At 40.4% G+C, this 16,726-nt stretch overlaps 1 protein-coding gene across 3 annotated transcripts in view; it reads right to left on the reverse strand.

Annotated features, from left to right (window-relative positions):
- LOC143715757 (FGGY carbohydrate kinase domain-containing protein-like) overlaps positions 1 to 16,726 on the reverse strand; it is a 44,066-nt gene that overhangs the window by 2,000 nt on the left and 25,340 nt on the right. For 2 of the 3 annotated variants that reach the window (XM_077207489.1, XM_077207490.1), the window contains exons 10-14: positions 3,521 to 3,582; positions 3,303 to 3,453; positions 2,608 to 2,682; positions 2,358 to 2,478; positions 1,018 to 1,112 (exon numbers count right to left, since the gene is read on the reverse strand). In XM_077207489.1, the coding sequence (XP_077063604.1) occupies positions 1,018 to 1,112; positions 2,358 to 2,478; positions 2,608 to 2,682; positions 3,303 to 3,453; positions 3,521 to 3,582 (504 nt within the window). The remainder of the gene's footprint in view (positions 1 to 1,017; positions 1,113 to 2,357; positions 2,479 to 2,607; positions 2,683 to 3,302; positions 3,454 to 3,520; positions 3,583 to 16,726) is intronic. The other variant, XM_077207491.1, reaches the window with a different exon arrangement.

A 16,726-nucleotide genomic window follows, 5' to 3' on the forward strand; every position in this document is an offset into this window, starting at 1 on the left:
GTGTAAAAAACTCACTATGCATGAAAAAGCATTTAACCCCCCTTTAAGATCGCAAGTTTAGGAAAACTTCGGTTTCCCAGTCAGTTACAATTAATTAAACCAACAAGCTTCAATATTAGGTTACTCAATTACTCACTATTAGGTCTCTCTCTCTCTCTCTGGCTCTCTCTCACTTTCTCCGGTTAATTCATAAAAACATTATTACAGCGCTACTTTATTTCACTTTAGAATTCTAGATATGAGCTGTAGATAAACGGGAGGGGGAAAATCAGAACTATATATCTTTTCCGTTTTGACCAGCAAATCATTCATGACTCATGACAGCTGTTATCTTATCTATTTATCCAACCCATTTAAAAACAATCTGTCAGTGCCATCTTTTGGACATTCATCATATTGCATTGGTTTTCATTTCTTGTCCTCAGAGCACTAATCTGTTTAGTTTTTAGTTACACATTCTACATTGATTAAAAAAGAAAATCAAATGTTTTATTAATGATAGTATTATTTTATACAGAAATATTTTTTTTATATAATTCAGATGAGAATAAAGTTAGTGTTAATTAAAATTAAGGAAAACAAATATATTGAACTGAAATATCAAATTAATTTTAAATTAATTCAGGTACAATTACCATCAATGTCAATGTTATCAATGTCTTTTTTTTCTTTTTATTAATTTAATTAATAAACGAATTATATATAAATATTGTCAATGCACTACAAATAAACTGGTTATATGCCTTTACTTTCACACAGAGAAAGAGAGAAATGTAGTAATACACTAGGTGGTACAGCCTGAGACATGCACAATTAAAAAAAAATTGCCTTCTGCATTTTTGTTTTGCTATTCGCTCCATTGTACCAAACTGGTATCGAACCGTGACTTCTGTGTACCGTTCCACCCATAGTGTGTGTGTGTGTGTGTGTTGAACCTGTATGGAGTCACAGTCAGATGAAGGACAGGCTCCGATCACAGCGGCTGAGTGTGTGTGTGTGTGTGTGTGTGTTTTTTACCTGTATTGAGCCACAGTCAGATGAAGCACAGGCTCCGATCACAGCAGCTCCCAACAGAACGGCCTCTGGTTCGGCCGACAGGACCACCGGCAGCCCTGAAACACACACACACATCCCTCAGAGCACTGACCCGTGGTGTTGGTCATGTCATGTCAGATACCTGAGTGTGAGACCTGCACTTCTGCGAGACTACCCCGGGACCCAGCGCAACCGAGTGCGGCGCGGGACAATATTTGATGGGTGAATGCGGGTGCGGGCGGCAAGATATTATTGTGTGCGGGTTGCGGGAAAATAAAATTATTTGTGGGAAATATAGAACAAAATAAAATAACTAGAAACAAATAAACCGTTATTTATCTAATGCATAAATAAATAAAATAAAATAAAAACGATTTACAGGCACATGGTCGGAAGCTAACTCTCGCGTGGTTCATAGGCGCAGAACAGCCAAGCCTACCACACAGAGGCAAAATGTCTGCACCGCATGACACACGCCATGTACTTTGCATTCCAGCTTCCAGCGCACCATCGGAGAGGGCTTTCAGTATTTGCGGTCGCATACTGGAGCAGAGACGGATTAATCTGAAGCCCTCATCAGTGAACGACATGCTATTCCTGCATGGGCACATTAAGTAGTCATACAGTTTTTTTTTAATTGTTTTAGTTAATTCAGTTTTTTATTTTATTTAGCTAAATATTTAAAATTGGTATATTTTGTTATTGAGGAATAAGGATAGTTTTTGTTTAATGTTTGAAGGAATTGCTAAAAGCAAAGGTGGCATTCTTAAGCAGTATTAGGCCCTATATATAGGCTACTTTTGAACATGAAAGAAATCCAGGTTTATTATTATTATATAATTTATTAGGCTATACTATAATCATTATGGTTTAATCATTATACTATAATCATTAGGCTATTTATAATCATTTATTTATTTGTTCTAAGTTCCTTGTTCAAGTTCATCCATTGAATTAAACGCAAATAAAACAAAACATTTGTTTATTTTCCATTTCTTTTTTTTTCTTTTTTATATTCAACAGGGGAGCAAGTGAAAAAAATCACAGAGTAGCAGGCAGAATATGCAATGTATTTAAAAAAAAAAAGTACTTATACGTTTACCCGCGGGATTTTGCGGGCGGGAGCGGGACGAAACTTGATTGTTGCGGGCGGCAGCGGGAGAAAACAACATATATTTTTGCAGGAAACGGGATAAAATCCGTCCCGCGCAGGTCTCTACCATGTCAGATAAATGAGTGAGTGTGTGTGTGAGTGAGCATTGACCCGTGGTGTTGGTCATGTCATGTCAGATATATGAGCGTGTGTGTGAGTGAGCACTGACCCGTGGTGTTGGCGTGTGTCTGTACGAACAGCGCGTTCTTGCTCAGCCCCCCGCACAGGAAGAGGGTTGTGATGTCATATCCTGCCTCTTTCATGGCATCTAGGATGTGTCTGGTGCCAAGCTTCATACAACAGAGACACACAATCACATTAACACTGTAATACTGAACACTTAGTTAGTGTGTGAGTGAGAGTGTGTTTGTGTGTGTGTATGTGAGAGAGAGTGTGTGTGTGTGTGGTGTGTGTCTTACAGCGATGGCCTGAAGAGTTGCTAGATACAGCAGAGCTAAATCATCCAGTGTCTGTGATAAAGTGAGTCCCACAACCTGCACACACCAGCAGTGACATCATCAATCAACTCTCCACCACTGCAAACATTAGTTATAAAAGCTAAAACTATCTGATGTGTCTTTTTTCTTAATGGTTTAAAATAAGAAATTATATTAAACGTAAAGAAAATCTTTCTTTCTAGAACGTAAAGAAAAAAGTACTTTATAGGGCTATTAACATTATTTTCATGACATTAAGCAAATGTCCCTGTTAAATCCACATTTCTGTCCTCTGAAATAAAGGAAAAAAGCCCAAAAATATAATTTAAAAAAAGATTGTCATTACTATAAATGTTAATTTGGAGTTCATTCTCAATATTCTCATTCTAGCAGCACCAACAACCCTAGCAACCACCCACAACATCCGAACAACTGCCTGGTGCCAAATTTTGCCGCAGTAAGCACCACTCACATATTCTGCAGAAAATGTACGTCCAGTTATCAGTTTTATTAATAAATAATAAAAAAAATAAAAAAATAAATTAAATTAAAGGCAGTACAATGAAAACTGGAACATAATGAATAAATAGTAAAATGTAAATATAAATTTAAATCTTATGTTTTTATATTATATTATATTTTTTCATCAGCTCTGTAACAAGCACAGCGTTCCTCACCGATCCCCGTGATGTCTGGTCGGCCAGAGGAGAGCGGTTGCCGTGGAAATCAGGCCAGATGTGCAGGCCGGCCGTCAGCTGCTCCAGCTGTGCTGCGTCTCCAGACATGTGCTCCAGATGGAGGTTCAGGCAGGAGTAAACGTGTTTCCCACTGCAGAGAAAAGCTCAGCGATCAGACTGAGTGAGAACAGAAACGCATCAGAGCGACTGATGCTCACCTCTTCTCCGCCTGCTCTTTCAGCTGCCTCGAAGCGGCGTGTCCGTTCACCACATGGTCCACCTGAAAGCACATGACATCACTCTAATTAAGATATTCATATATTTCCATGTAAACCATCTGTATATATAGCGTATTATGTGTTTATTGTAACGTTTGTCACAATGTCCTGTAGTACAGTGATGACTGTCTGGAACCAAGCAGCCAAACTACCAACCAACCAATAAACTAAAAAAACAACAGCCAACCAATCAACTACACCAACCAATCAGACCAATCAACCAAACAACCAATTTAAAATATCAACCAAACAACCAACCTAACGACCAACAAAACCAACCAATCAATCAAACTACCAAGGAAACAACCAACCAAAAACCAAGAAAATAATCAAACAAACAACCAACCAACCAAGAAACCAACTAATAAACCAAAACAACCAAGAAAACCACCAACCAAGTAAAAAAACGACCAATCAACTAACAAACCAATAAAGACAACAACCAATCAACCAACCACCCACCAACCAAGAAAACAACCAACCAACTAATAAACCAAACCAAGAAAATAACCAACCAACTAATCAACCAATCAACTAAACCAACCAATAAAAACAATCCATCAATCAACCAAACCAAGTAGAAAACTAACCAATCATCCAAGAAAAACAACCAATCATCCAAGAACAATACAACCAATCAACCAAAAAACCAATCGAATCAATCAACCGATCAATAAACCGAGAAAAAAAAACCAACCAACCAAATCAACCAACCAACCCAAGAAAAACAACAACAACCAAACAACCACTCCTTTCAAGAACAAAACAACCAATCAATCAAGCAATAAACCAAGAAAAAAACCCAACCAACCAATCAAATTAATCAACCAACCCAAGAAAAAACCAACAACCAATCGAATCAATAAACCAAGAAAAAACAACAACCAACCAATCAAATCAATCAACCAACCAACAAACCCAAGAAAAAAACTAACGAATCAATCAACCAAACAAACAATCAACCAAGAAAAAAACCCAACCAACTAATCAAAATCTACCAACCAACCAATAAACCAAGAAAATAGCAAAACAACCAACCAATCGAATCAATTAACCAACCAATAAAAAAACAACCAACTACCCAACCAATCAAATCAATTAACTAATCAACCCAAGAAAAAAACAACCAACCAAGTAGAAAAAACAAACAAACCACCAATCATCCAAGAAAAACCAACCAATCAACCAAAAAACCAATCGAATCAATTAACCAACCAATAAAAAAACAACCAACTACCCAACCAATCAAATCAATTAACTAATCAACCCAAGAAAAAAATAACCAACCAAGTAGAAAAAACAAACAAACCACCAATCATCCAAGAAAAACCAACCAATAAAACAAACAACCAACCAATCAAATCAATCATAAATCAATCAAGAAAAAAACCCAACCAAGTTACCAATCAAATCGATCAAACAACCAACCAATCAATCAATTAATCAACCAAGACATCATGGCTCTGTTTCAAACCCAAATAAACTGTCTTTCTGTCAACATTCTCAAGCAGCGTCTTAACACAAAGCACAACCTCATAAATGACTGAAGCTCTGAGCATCAAACAAACACAGATCGCACAGGAGACTCGACTCACAAAGGAGTCGAACAAGGATAAAAACACAGTGAACGCACAACTATTCATAGTTTTCACTGGAGTTGGCTATCGTTTTTTTTTTTCGGTGCCAAATCAATACTTTTAAAACGGTACCGCTGCCTAAACGGTGCCTGAACCGATACTTTAAAAAAAGAGCCTCAAAACGATGGTGAATGACATTAAAGAACGGCTTTTTTATTGAAAAATAAATAAATAAAATAATCTTAAAAATTAACAATATATAGATTTTTTAAAGTATACTGAAATATTTAAAGTGTACTAAATACAAAACACAACAAATTTTCATAATAAATTCACAATAAAACCCAAGCCACCTAACCCAACTACAATAATTTAACACTAAATAGCAGTTACATTTCTATTAACAGCAAAGTAGTGTGTATTCTTGGTGTGCTACAAACTAGCTTCTCTTTTGCAGAAATATTAACACATTTCTTGTCTTCTCTGGCCAAATATGACACCTCTCCTGACTCCTGACTAATTTATTAGATGTATGTAGGTCTGTTATTGTAGGGACATCAACTTTACATTTTCACACTAAACATGTTGCGGAACAAAACGTGATAGTGATTGGTTGCGTGACGGGCGAGTCAGTCCTTGGCTGATATTTTTTATTCTTAAATACATGTAAGTGAATGTGTTTTGTCTTAAGAAACCTTTATAATGGTCATGATTCATGTTAGTTGATCTAACGCATAATGTTCGCCATGTTAGTACGCACCGCAGTTCAGAGAATTGCATCTGTCAGATTTAGGCCTATAGCCCGTCAATTCATCCACTTCTCCCAAAATACATGAAAGTGGCCAATGAAGTGTGAGAAGAATAGAGTAAATTTTATAGTTACCTACACAATATGCATCTAAACACGTCTTCAATTTATAATTGAAAGGATTGTTATTGCTGCTTCCATGGACATCGTTGTGTATTTTACAAACAATAAATGTATTGTTTTGCTAGTAGGTAGTCTACTTATGTGTCTAATCACACCGGCGTGAACGATCGTACGTGTTAAAGGGTTAACTAGCGATCACGTGCGGTGATGATGCTTCTTACGTCCGTTTCGGAGAACCAGAGGGAAGTATTTCAACCGACAGCTGAGGCATAAGTGTCACCGAAATCTGCGTTTTGATTCGGTCCGAGTACATGCCGGTTACTTATGGCTCGTTTCCGAGCGGTGCGGTACGGTACAGTACAGTATGGTACGCAATTATTTCCGTTTCCACTGTCAAAAGCCATACCACTTTTTCAGTACCCTTCCGTTGGAGTACTTAGCACAGTGGTACGGTACCTAAAGGGTGGAGCTAGACTCACTGCAGAATGTTGATTGGTTGACAGAGAATAGTCACTTGCACGTGCTAAAAGGGGAATGACAACATAAGAAGCACCATTTTTTAATATACAGTTGAAATATATTACTGTCATTGTGTCTCAAAATGTCGTTTTAAGAGTTTTTCAGGTGAGAATGTAGTTGTTTAAAGCTCAAATCTGTGGTTTATTTATAAAGATTTATGAAAATTTGATCTAGGTTGTGAGATCCATTCCAGGCGATCACAGGGCGTTCGGCGCTCATGTACCCCGCCTGGAACAGCCTTTACTCGGCTAGTCGTTCTGATGTTTGCCGCTGACGTCTCTGTAGTGGTTTAATATGAGATATAATTCGTCTTGTGTAGACCTAACGGGCGATCTTTGGTCTCGTGAATCTATAATTTGTTCCCTGGCTAAGTGAAGTTTCAAAACTTTATATATTTAGGCTATTTAACTTTACTGTTGTAACGTTAGACTAGAGCGCTGACTTTTGACTGAATTGTTTGCTTTATTTCTTATTGTATAGCTTCTTGTACCTTTTACTTATACTTTTATAATGGCTATTATTGATAAAACTGAAGTTTAACAAAAAGAGACAGGGTTGAGTTTTGTCATTTTTAATTTTATTACAGTGAAGATGAGCACTGTAATGTTGATTACTGCAACATTTGTTGTTTAGTACAAATGCACATATTGCCTGGACCATATTAATAATTGTAATATTTTTAAAATTTCAATGAAAAGAGGCAGGGTTGTTTTATATTTCGTTTTGTTATGAATAGGCTAACGTTATGCATGCAGTGAATATAACCAATACGCATTGCCTGAACCCCATTTGTGTGGCTATGATGTTTAAGATTTCTTTAACCCTCTGGGGTCGACAAACGCGCCGGCACGTTTTGCTCGATTTTTTTCACATACAGTAGCAGGAAAATAGACTTAAAATACTCTGTCATTTTTCGTCATACACACTTAAGAAATATAAAAAAATAAACTGTTGAATGTCTATTTTTTTATGTGTCCACTTACAATCGAAATAAAACATTGTGCTTTTGTAAAATAAAGAAAATAAACAGGGTGTGCTTTCTGTCTCTCCATCTCCGTTAACCTTTCTTCTGGAGCACGTCTCTAAACTTAAACAAAACTCAGCGAATACTATTCACCCAAGCATGAGCAATATATCTTTATAATCATTTAAGTTTGTACTTTTAAAATATCTAATTCAAAACTAAAATAAATATTCTCTGTTTATGTAATCTATAAAAAAGAGAGGGGTGTCAGCCGATCTCATTATCGTTCTCTCAGCTCATTATTCTGCTAATGTGACACGCCCACGGAGAGTGTGCGATATTCAAACGCAAATGATCTGAAGCGACACATGCAAACGTGTCAACGTCCCTCATAAACGCGATAACACAACAAATTTAATCATCAGATTAATGTACCTTTTCGGCTTGTGAGGCTGTGACTGTGAGGAGTAATCCTGGGAGATTTACCTCAGAACATGTACTGGTTTATTTTCATTTTGAGGAGCGACCGATCTAGCCGAGAATTGTGAGTAGCTACCCTAAGTTTTTTATTCTTGTGCTTTGTCCTAATGTCTGTAAATGCAAAAAGAGTTTAAATTTGAATCAGGTTTCTGTGTGTGAATGAATTAACGGCACAGATGGGCGCTGTTGTTTATGTGTAGCCTACTATGTTACAGATGAAATATGAAAGATAACTATGGGATCAAATTCCCGCCAAATGTATTGCGGCCACGGATCAAAATATAATAAGCGTGAATCAAAAATGGGATCAAATTCCCGCCAAATGTATTGCGGCCACGGATCAAAATATAATAAGCGTGATTCAAAAAATAACAAGCATGAATAAAAACTTTAAACACATTAAAAAATATTTTTCACAAAAAGTTTATTTTAAACTTTACAAGGACTTTTAAGCAGTAAAGCTATCTGAACTCTGGACATATACAAATAATTAAATTCCTCTTTTTTGAGGTAGCCTACATTTTAATGCGCACACTGGTAATTGGTGTTAAACAATGGCTCATGATTATGCTAAAGCAGCTCTAAAACATCATGCAGTTTTGAAACACTACATTTCTTTGCTAAAATTAAGTTAAAAACGACCATTTTACCCGTCTGAAGAATTTAGGACTTTGACCTTTCAACGCTACATACAGCCTTTATATTATTTAGTTCCATTACAGACAAGGCATACAGTGCAAAAAGTACAAGACGAATACAAAGGCATTTGTGGTACAGTTCAGAGTATGTAAAACAAAGAACAACAACAACTAAAATTTAAAATAAACCTGTAGCCTTTGTAAAAGGAAAAAAGATGCACAGCCTACCTGGTGATCCGTTACAGTTAAATACGCCATCCTGAAATATTTTCTTAATTGTTGTTGTTAAGCGATCATATAGCCTAGGTAGCATGGTAAATGAATTCTAGACTAGATAGATGTACCATTTGACTAAAGATTAATGAAAATGATAGTGTACAGAGGAGATTACAGAAACCAGGTGGATTTGATATGCAGTGATTTATTATAGTTATTGTGTTCATTTGCATAGCTACATAATTGCATATTACTTTAGGATTAATGTTTTAAATATAGCTTAAATTTTTAATACATTAACATGAAAATTATTGAAAAGATCAGGGATAGGTAACGTTTCTGGAGTGTCGCTGTCCTGCAGAGTTTAGCATCAACTCCGATAAAAACCTAGCTAGCAGTATTAATAATCCTAAAGATGATGATTAGCTGGTTCAGGTGTGTTTGATTAGGGTTGGAGGAGCTAAACTCTGCATCCAGGAGGACCGACATTGCCCTTCCATGTCATCGATTAAATATGAAAGTAAAACGGCCAGTAGGTGGTGGCAAGTAACTGTCTTTATAAGTGAGTCATTCATTCAAACTTCTCGTTCAAATCAGGAATTCTTTAATGAAACACTGTTGTGTGGCTCGCAGGTGATCGACGCTCACAGTGCAAGGTCCAGAATTAAGGCCAGGGCTTTAAAGATGAACTGAACTGAAATTTGAAAAAATGTGATTTAACAGATGTATTTTATTTATTCTCATTGGTACAATTATTTAAATGGCAGAATTTGTTGAAAGGGATAAAATGGTACTTTGAAAATGTTGTTGTTGTTACACGGGCGCCCCATGTTGGATTTCAACATTCGACTACGTCACTGGAATGGTAGGCTACTCCGATGCTAACCAACACTAGCAGAGCTAGCTTCTCTCTACCCCATGCCTTGTCAACAAAATTATTCTAGTCGTGATTTCTAGTGTTTAATCTTAGGTACGAGAGACAGATGTGTTGAAAACATCAATGAGTACATGAAGCGTCTGACATCAAATGTTTTATTTAGCTACAAGTCCAACGCATACTAGAATCCTTGATGTTCAGCTGAGGGGAAAATATGTAACGTTAACGTTAGTTCACTGCACAGGATGGGAACGGAATCTTATTCATCCTTCCCAAATGCCCCCTCGCCCAAAGAGTGAACTGCCGGTACACTGTTAAGCTTAACAGTCTGAGAAAAGGATATAAGTTAGCCTAGCCTAGCGCAGTCGCCGATTCGTAAAATACACTGTTACATACCAGCTACTTATGGGGCGCTCCAGCGTCTCAGCTCGGACATCCCTTACAGATAGCATAGCCACCTTCAACACGTCTCTCTCACCGCACAGCATCCGAAATGAACGGTGCATGGTGATGCATTTTCGCCGATCAATAAATGTTCCAGGTTGACCTCTCTTCAACAGATCGACTCCGGTGCAGTGTCCATGCTCCGGCAGCGCCCGCGCCCACACCAGTCACTTCCCCCAAACGATCCTGTACTGTATGTGGAGCCTGAAACTGGTCGTCCTCCATGTGGTGGTAGTCAGATACAACTGGCATGTCCCTCACATGCTCAAATGCGTAACTCATGCCATTAAAATTACTCATTTTCGTGTGTGTATATAGGACTTGCAGCTGTTGCCTATATACCTTCGCGGGTCCTACCATGCCAGTGACGTCATCGAAATTGCCAGCGTAACAAACGCAATTTTTGTGCTGCTTAAAAAAAGCTATATTGATATTTTTAGTTACAATTTTTAATGTAAATTACTTTTAATTGTCATAAACAACATGTTATCAACGTTGATTTTTTTCAGTTCAGTTCATCTTTAAAGGTTAATATGATGGATCGTCAGACAGGCACAACTGTCAACTAACGACACAACAGGTCGTCGTCGTTAAAGTGACGAATTTAACGATAACGGATCGCCAGGTAGACGTAACAGGTCGAGTTCCAGGCACACATACAGTTTAACGGTGTCCTGCCACGGAAAGATTTTTGCCAGCTGAGCTGATGGTTATCTTCACCTGTAGCTACGAGAGAACATCAGTACAGTAGCGCGAGTTGCATTGGAGTGACGTCAACTCCCCTCTTCATTTGATTGGCTAGAGGAGGAGCTGTCAATCTAGAACTAGTGGACCAATGGTGACGCTTAAGCCTGCCCTAATTTACATGAAACTCGAACTGCAACATTTGGAAGAGCAAGCGCAGAAGATGGAAAGATGAGCGAAGAGGAAAACAGCACAAGCGTACAAAAAAATAAATTATGAGCAGAAAATGAAAGAGAACGCAAAGTACAGAGTTATAAAACCAAGGAAAACATCATTTTAAAGAAAGCATGAACACAAGTTTAAGTTTTGTAAAAAATATTTTTTAATGTGTTTACATTTTTTTTTTCCATGCTTGTTATTTTTTGATTCACGCTTAATATATTTTTATCCGTGGCCGCAATACATTTGGCGGTAATTTGATCCCATAGATAACATTTCGTAGTTTTGGATAGATTATAAAGTTTTTATTCTAAAATATCAAATAAGCTTTTGTCATCCAGTTTCTGCACATATTTTAAATATATAGCTATGTTCTGTCAAAAATAAACTCATCAACTAAGTTGTTATTATAGTGTTTGTTCCAATGTAAGCTATATAAAAACTAATGAATCCTTAACTTTAAAATATGTATGATAATACTGTAGGATAATACTGAGGAATACTGTAGTAAGTTTTTTTCATTCTCAAGTGAATCGCGTTTCTGTGTGTGAATGAATGAACGACAGAGATGCGCTGTTTACCACAACTCGCAAAAAGACAGTTTAAATTTGAATCGCGTTTCTGTGTGTGAATGAATGATCCGCTTTTAGCAAACTATATTGCTATACTGCGATGAGTAAAAATCGACTGAAATATGTTGAAATAAAATGTATTTGTATAAGCAACGTATTAAACTGCAAATTAACATTTATATTTCTTATAAAAACGAAAGACCTATGTTACAGACATATGAAAGACAACATTTCGTTGACTAGTTTTGGATGGATTATACATTTTTACTGTAAAATCTTTGCTATCTCAAATAAGCTTTTGTTTGCCAATTTTGCTCATATGTTAAATAGCCTATAGCAGGGGTTCTTAACCTTTTTGATGTCGGGGCCCAAATTTTACAGTACAAAGTGGCCCAGGGCCCATTCAAATATTAGCACTGTATTGGTTTATTGATCTCACCATTGGTTTGATTTGTATTCAATAACTAAATGAAATCCACTTGCAGTTTAACAGGTTATTGTGTATGTAAACATGCACATAGGCTACAACAAGATGCAAAACACACAACAATTCATGGAACAAATCAATCTGCATCAAGAACAAATTTAAAGGCTCAAGTCAGGCATATTAGCCTAACTAGTGCTGCACGATTAATCGTATCGCAATCGCGATGTCAAGCCAATGCGATTATATGAAGCAAAATGCTGCGATTTTATATGAAATAAACAAATAGGGCTATTAACGCAATTAACGCAGCATCTGTTATTTTTGTCATCCTTTGGCTAGTGTTACATGATCCCGCTCTTATCCGTGCGAATGCTTTTGAACCATTCATGCGCGACAAGACAAAAGAGAATTTGCTGTATCACTTGAATCACTGCCTGTGAATGTCACTGCCTGTGAAAATGTATATAAATAAAAATAAAAACAATAAAATGTGTTGCTTAAATAAATAAATTCATAATAATATTTTTCAAAATAAATAAGTTGTAAATTAAAATTTAAATAAAGTGCAAATTAAAAAATATAGCTTTATAATCTGCAAAATAATTTGATAATTGTTTCAGCAGTCTACATTTTTGCATGGTAGAACCTGAAGTTGCTCTTCATATCTGTTATAAATGAACAATAACAATCACAACAGTCCAATTTGAACAAGCTACAACTCCCTATTTATGTTCCCCTCTTAATGAGACACTTGGGCCTGCTTCACAGATATGATCAGATCCAGCCTGGGTGGAATGGGGGAAAGGCTCAGGCTCAGAGTAGCCTCCAGTGTTGGCATTACTGCCACTAGTGGTGGGATGGTGCATTGTAACGGCTGTTTCACACCGCAAGCGTGAGCGGGGCTTGAGCAGTGCGTCAGTGTAACTACATCGTCACTGCAGCTGCAGACACGCGAGAGTATTCACACTGGAAGCGTTTGTACAGTGTCACAGTAGCGGCTCCAAAGCTACATATAAGCGAACAATTATTTACAAAGACAACTATACATTTGATTTTAGAAGTTGGTAAACCATATAAATGTCAGTAAACAACAAAACAACCAAGAAAACAGCTCCAATCTTGTCGTTTCAGTCATAAACGGGGCTATTAGCAGAAGACTGAGCCCGTCCCGGCGAACCCTTTCCAGAACGACCGGGAGCAGAGCGATCGGGGGAAAAGCGTACAGACGTGACCTCGGCCACGGATGTACCATCGCGTCCAACCCCAGTGGGGCTGGCAGGCTGAGAGAGAACCACAGTGGACAATGTGATGTCTCTCTGGAAGCAAATAGATCTACCTCGGCACGACCGAAATGTTCCCATAGGAGCTCCACCACCTCGGGGTGAAGACTCCATTCCCCGGGCCTCGGCCCCTGCCTCGACAGGATGTCTGCCCCCTGATTTAAGTACCCTGGGAGATAAATAGCTCTCAAAGAAAGAATTCTCCCCTGGGACCATAGGAGAATCTGACGTGCCAGTTTGTAAAGTGGGCGAGAACGCAGACCCCCCTGATGGTTGATATAAGAGACCACCGATGTGTTGTCTGTTCGAACAAGAACATGGTGGCCCCTTAGGTCTGGGAGGAAGTGTTTCAGAGCCTGAAACACTGCCAACATCTCTAGACAATTTATGTGCCATAGACGGTGATGGTCCCCCCACAGACCCCGAGCTGGGCGACCACTCATGATCGCCCCCCACCCCGTGAGAGAGGCATCTGTCGTTAGCATAACGCGACGACAAGGAGCTCCCAACACCGGGCCTTGGGACAGAAACCGAGGATCTTTCCACATAACCAGGGCGCGAAGACATCGTCGCGAACTCATGATCATGCGAAACGGATTTCCCCTCGGGGAGAATCCCCTGGTTCTGAGCCACCACTGTAACGGTCTCATGTGCAGGAGGCCAAAAGGTATCACGTTGGACGCAGCTGCCATGAGACCTAACAGTCTCTGGAACTGTTTTACAGTGGACGACTGGCCTAGCTTGACCTGATCTACTGCGGCGAGAATCGAAGCAACACGAGCAGGTGACAACTGTGCCTGCATCGTCGTCGAATCCCACACTACACCGAGAAAAGTGGTTCTCTGTAATGGAGAAAGAACACTCTTCTTGGCGTTGAGCCTCAACCCCAACCTCTTGATGTGAGCAAGAACGACATCTCGGTGCCGAACCGCCTGCTGTTCTGATTGAGCTAGAATTAACCAATCGTCTATATAGTTCAGAATACGAATGCCCTGCAGCCTCAGCGGGGCTATAGCTGCATCCATACACTTCGTGAACGTGCGGGGTGACAGTGCTAGGCCAAACGGAAGAACCCGATATTGGTACGCTTCGCCCCCGAAAGCGAACCTCAGGAACTTCCTGTGTTGAGGGAGGATGGATACATGGAAGTAGGCGTCCTTTAGGTCTATCGTGACAAACCAGTCCTCGGATCTGATTTGTGACACGATCTGTTTGAGAGTGAGCATCTTGAATTTGAGCTTCCCTACAGTGCGATTTAAGAGACGCAGATCTAGAATGGGACGCAGCCCTCCATCTTTTTTCGGAACGATGAAGTACCGGCTGTAGTATCCTAACTCCCTGCTGGGCGGAGGAACCCGTTCTATAGCCCCTTTGTGCAGCAGAGTTTCTACCTCCTGTTCTAATACCAGAGCCTGCTCGGGGCCCACCACCGTGGGCAGAACCCCTCTGAACCGAGGTGGACGCGTTCTGAACTGAATAGCGTACCCGTTCTTTATAATATTCAGGACCCACTGAGAAACATTGGGAAGCATTTCCCATTCCGCCAGGAACTCTACTAAGGGAACCAGTCTCTCGAGGCTGGCCTCTGGATGAACATCCCGAGTGACAGACACAGCGCCCTGTAACATACTGGCAGGAAACAGCTGGTCTGAGCACTCCACAACCCTCCTCGGAGGGGGCGAGCGTCCCTCGGGAAATCGCTCGCTGAGTCTCTCTACGCCCTGTATAGGCAGGGTTAGTAGAACAGACCCCTGAGGGCATCGAGAAAGACAGGGCGCCGTGTTTTTGAGCGGCGAACTCAAGTCTTTCCCGATGGGGACCACCCTCAGAGTCCTGACGTTCAGCCCGTCAGGACTTTTTCGACGCGGCCTTCCTGGCGACAATGACTGCCCTCAGATCAGTCCTGCCCCGAGAAGGCCGCGCCGGAGAGCGCCCCGCCTCGTCCCTCCAGTTTGTCTGCGGGGGGGCACGAGACGCGACACTCCGCTTCTGCTGTGCTCTTTTACAAGACGAACTCGACGGCTGGGACTGCCCTCGCTCAGCAGCCCCAGTGACGCGCACTTTGAGAGGGATAAACTTATGAAAAGCAGCCGCCTGTTTTTTCTCTTCCTGGAACCTTTCAGTGACAGAGTGAAGAGCGTCACCGAAGAGGCCCGCAGGCGAAACAGGAGCATTTAATAGGAGAGATTTATCTTTTTCTTTCATAGAGGTTTGACTCAACCATAAATGCCTTTCTGTGGCCACCATGGCTGCCATAGACCGGCCAACAGATTTAGCTGTTTCCCTGGTGGCCCGGAGAGTGAGATCAGCAGTCTGCCTGAGCTCATTGATCATATCTGCCGAAATTTCTCCCCCCTCACACACATCTTTGAGCAGGTCAGCCTGATAAGCCTGCATAATGGCCATTGTATGCAAACATGCAGCCGCCTGCCCAGCCGCCGAGTAAGCCTTCCCCACCAGCACAGAAGTATTTTTCAGTGGTCTAGAAGGAAGAGCCGGTGCTTTAAGCGAAGATGCCGAGGCAGGAGAGAGATAGCTCGCGAACGTCTCCTCCGCCTTCGGCATCGTCACATATCCAGCAGACTTTGCACCAAAAATATTACCATAAGCATTGGATTGATTGGTATATATTCTGCTCGAAACCGGTCTAACCCAGGTCTTTGAAACCTCAGCATGAAGGTCTGGGAAGAACGGTAAGCACCGGCGAGAAGGCTGAGGACGTGCAGAGAGAAATCTATCATCTAGTTTGCTTTTATTTCTAGATTCTTGTTTATCAGTTGGCCATTCAATACTGAGTTTTTCAACAGCCCGAGATAACACATCCATTAAACCTTCTTCAGCAGTATAATGAAGTGAGCTAGTTTCCTCTGATGCCAAACTTTCGACATCCAGATCCTCAGAACTGGATAATCTAAGTTCCACATCATCGCGTGCCTCCACCCGGGCAGAAGTAACCGCCGCAGCGCGTGCTTCCAGAGCCGGGTGAGAGGCACTGGATCCCGCCGGCGAAAGGTGAGATAGGGCGGGGCCCGTCTCAGTGTCGCCGGTGAGATCCATCTGCGAACCCCAAGTCAAGCGCCGCCGCTCTGCCTCAACAGAAGCGGGACCCGAGCCCTGGGGAGCTCGCAACAAACCACTCTCCTCAAAGAGCGATCGCCGCGAGCGCAGAGTACTCAAAGGAAAACGCTCGCAATGCTCACAATCGACTCCCTCGAGAGCCGACTGGGCATGCTGAACTCCCAAACAAGCTACACATAACTCGTGAGAATCCCTACCCGTGATGTAACGTGTACAGGGGGGAACACACTTTCTATACTGCTCGCTCATTTTGTTTTTTTTATATATATATATATATATATAGTGAAAACTCCTGACAAA

This window comes from Siphateles boraxobius, unplaced genomic scaffold, assembly GCF_051911475.1.
Source record: "Siphateles boraxobius isolate OS27281-9 unplaced genomic scaffold, OSU_SipBor_1 6, whole genome shotgun sequence".
Taxonomy (NCBI): Eukaryota; Metazoa; Chordata; class Actinopteri; order Cypriniformes; family Leuciscidae; genus Siphateles; species Siphateles boraxobius.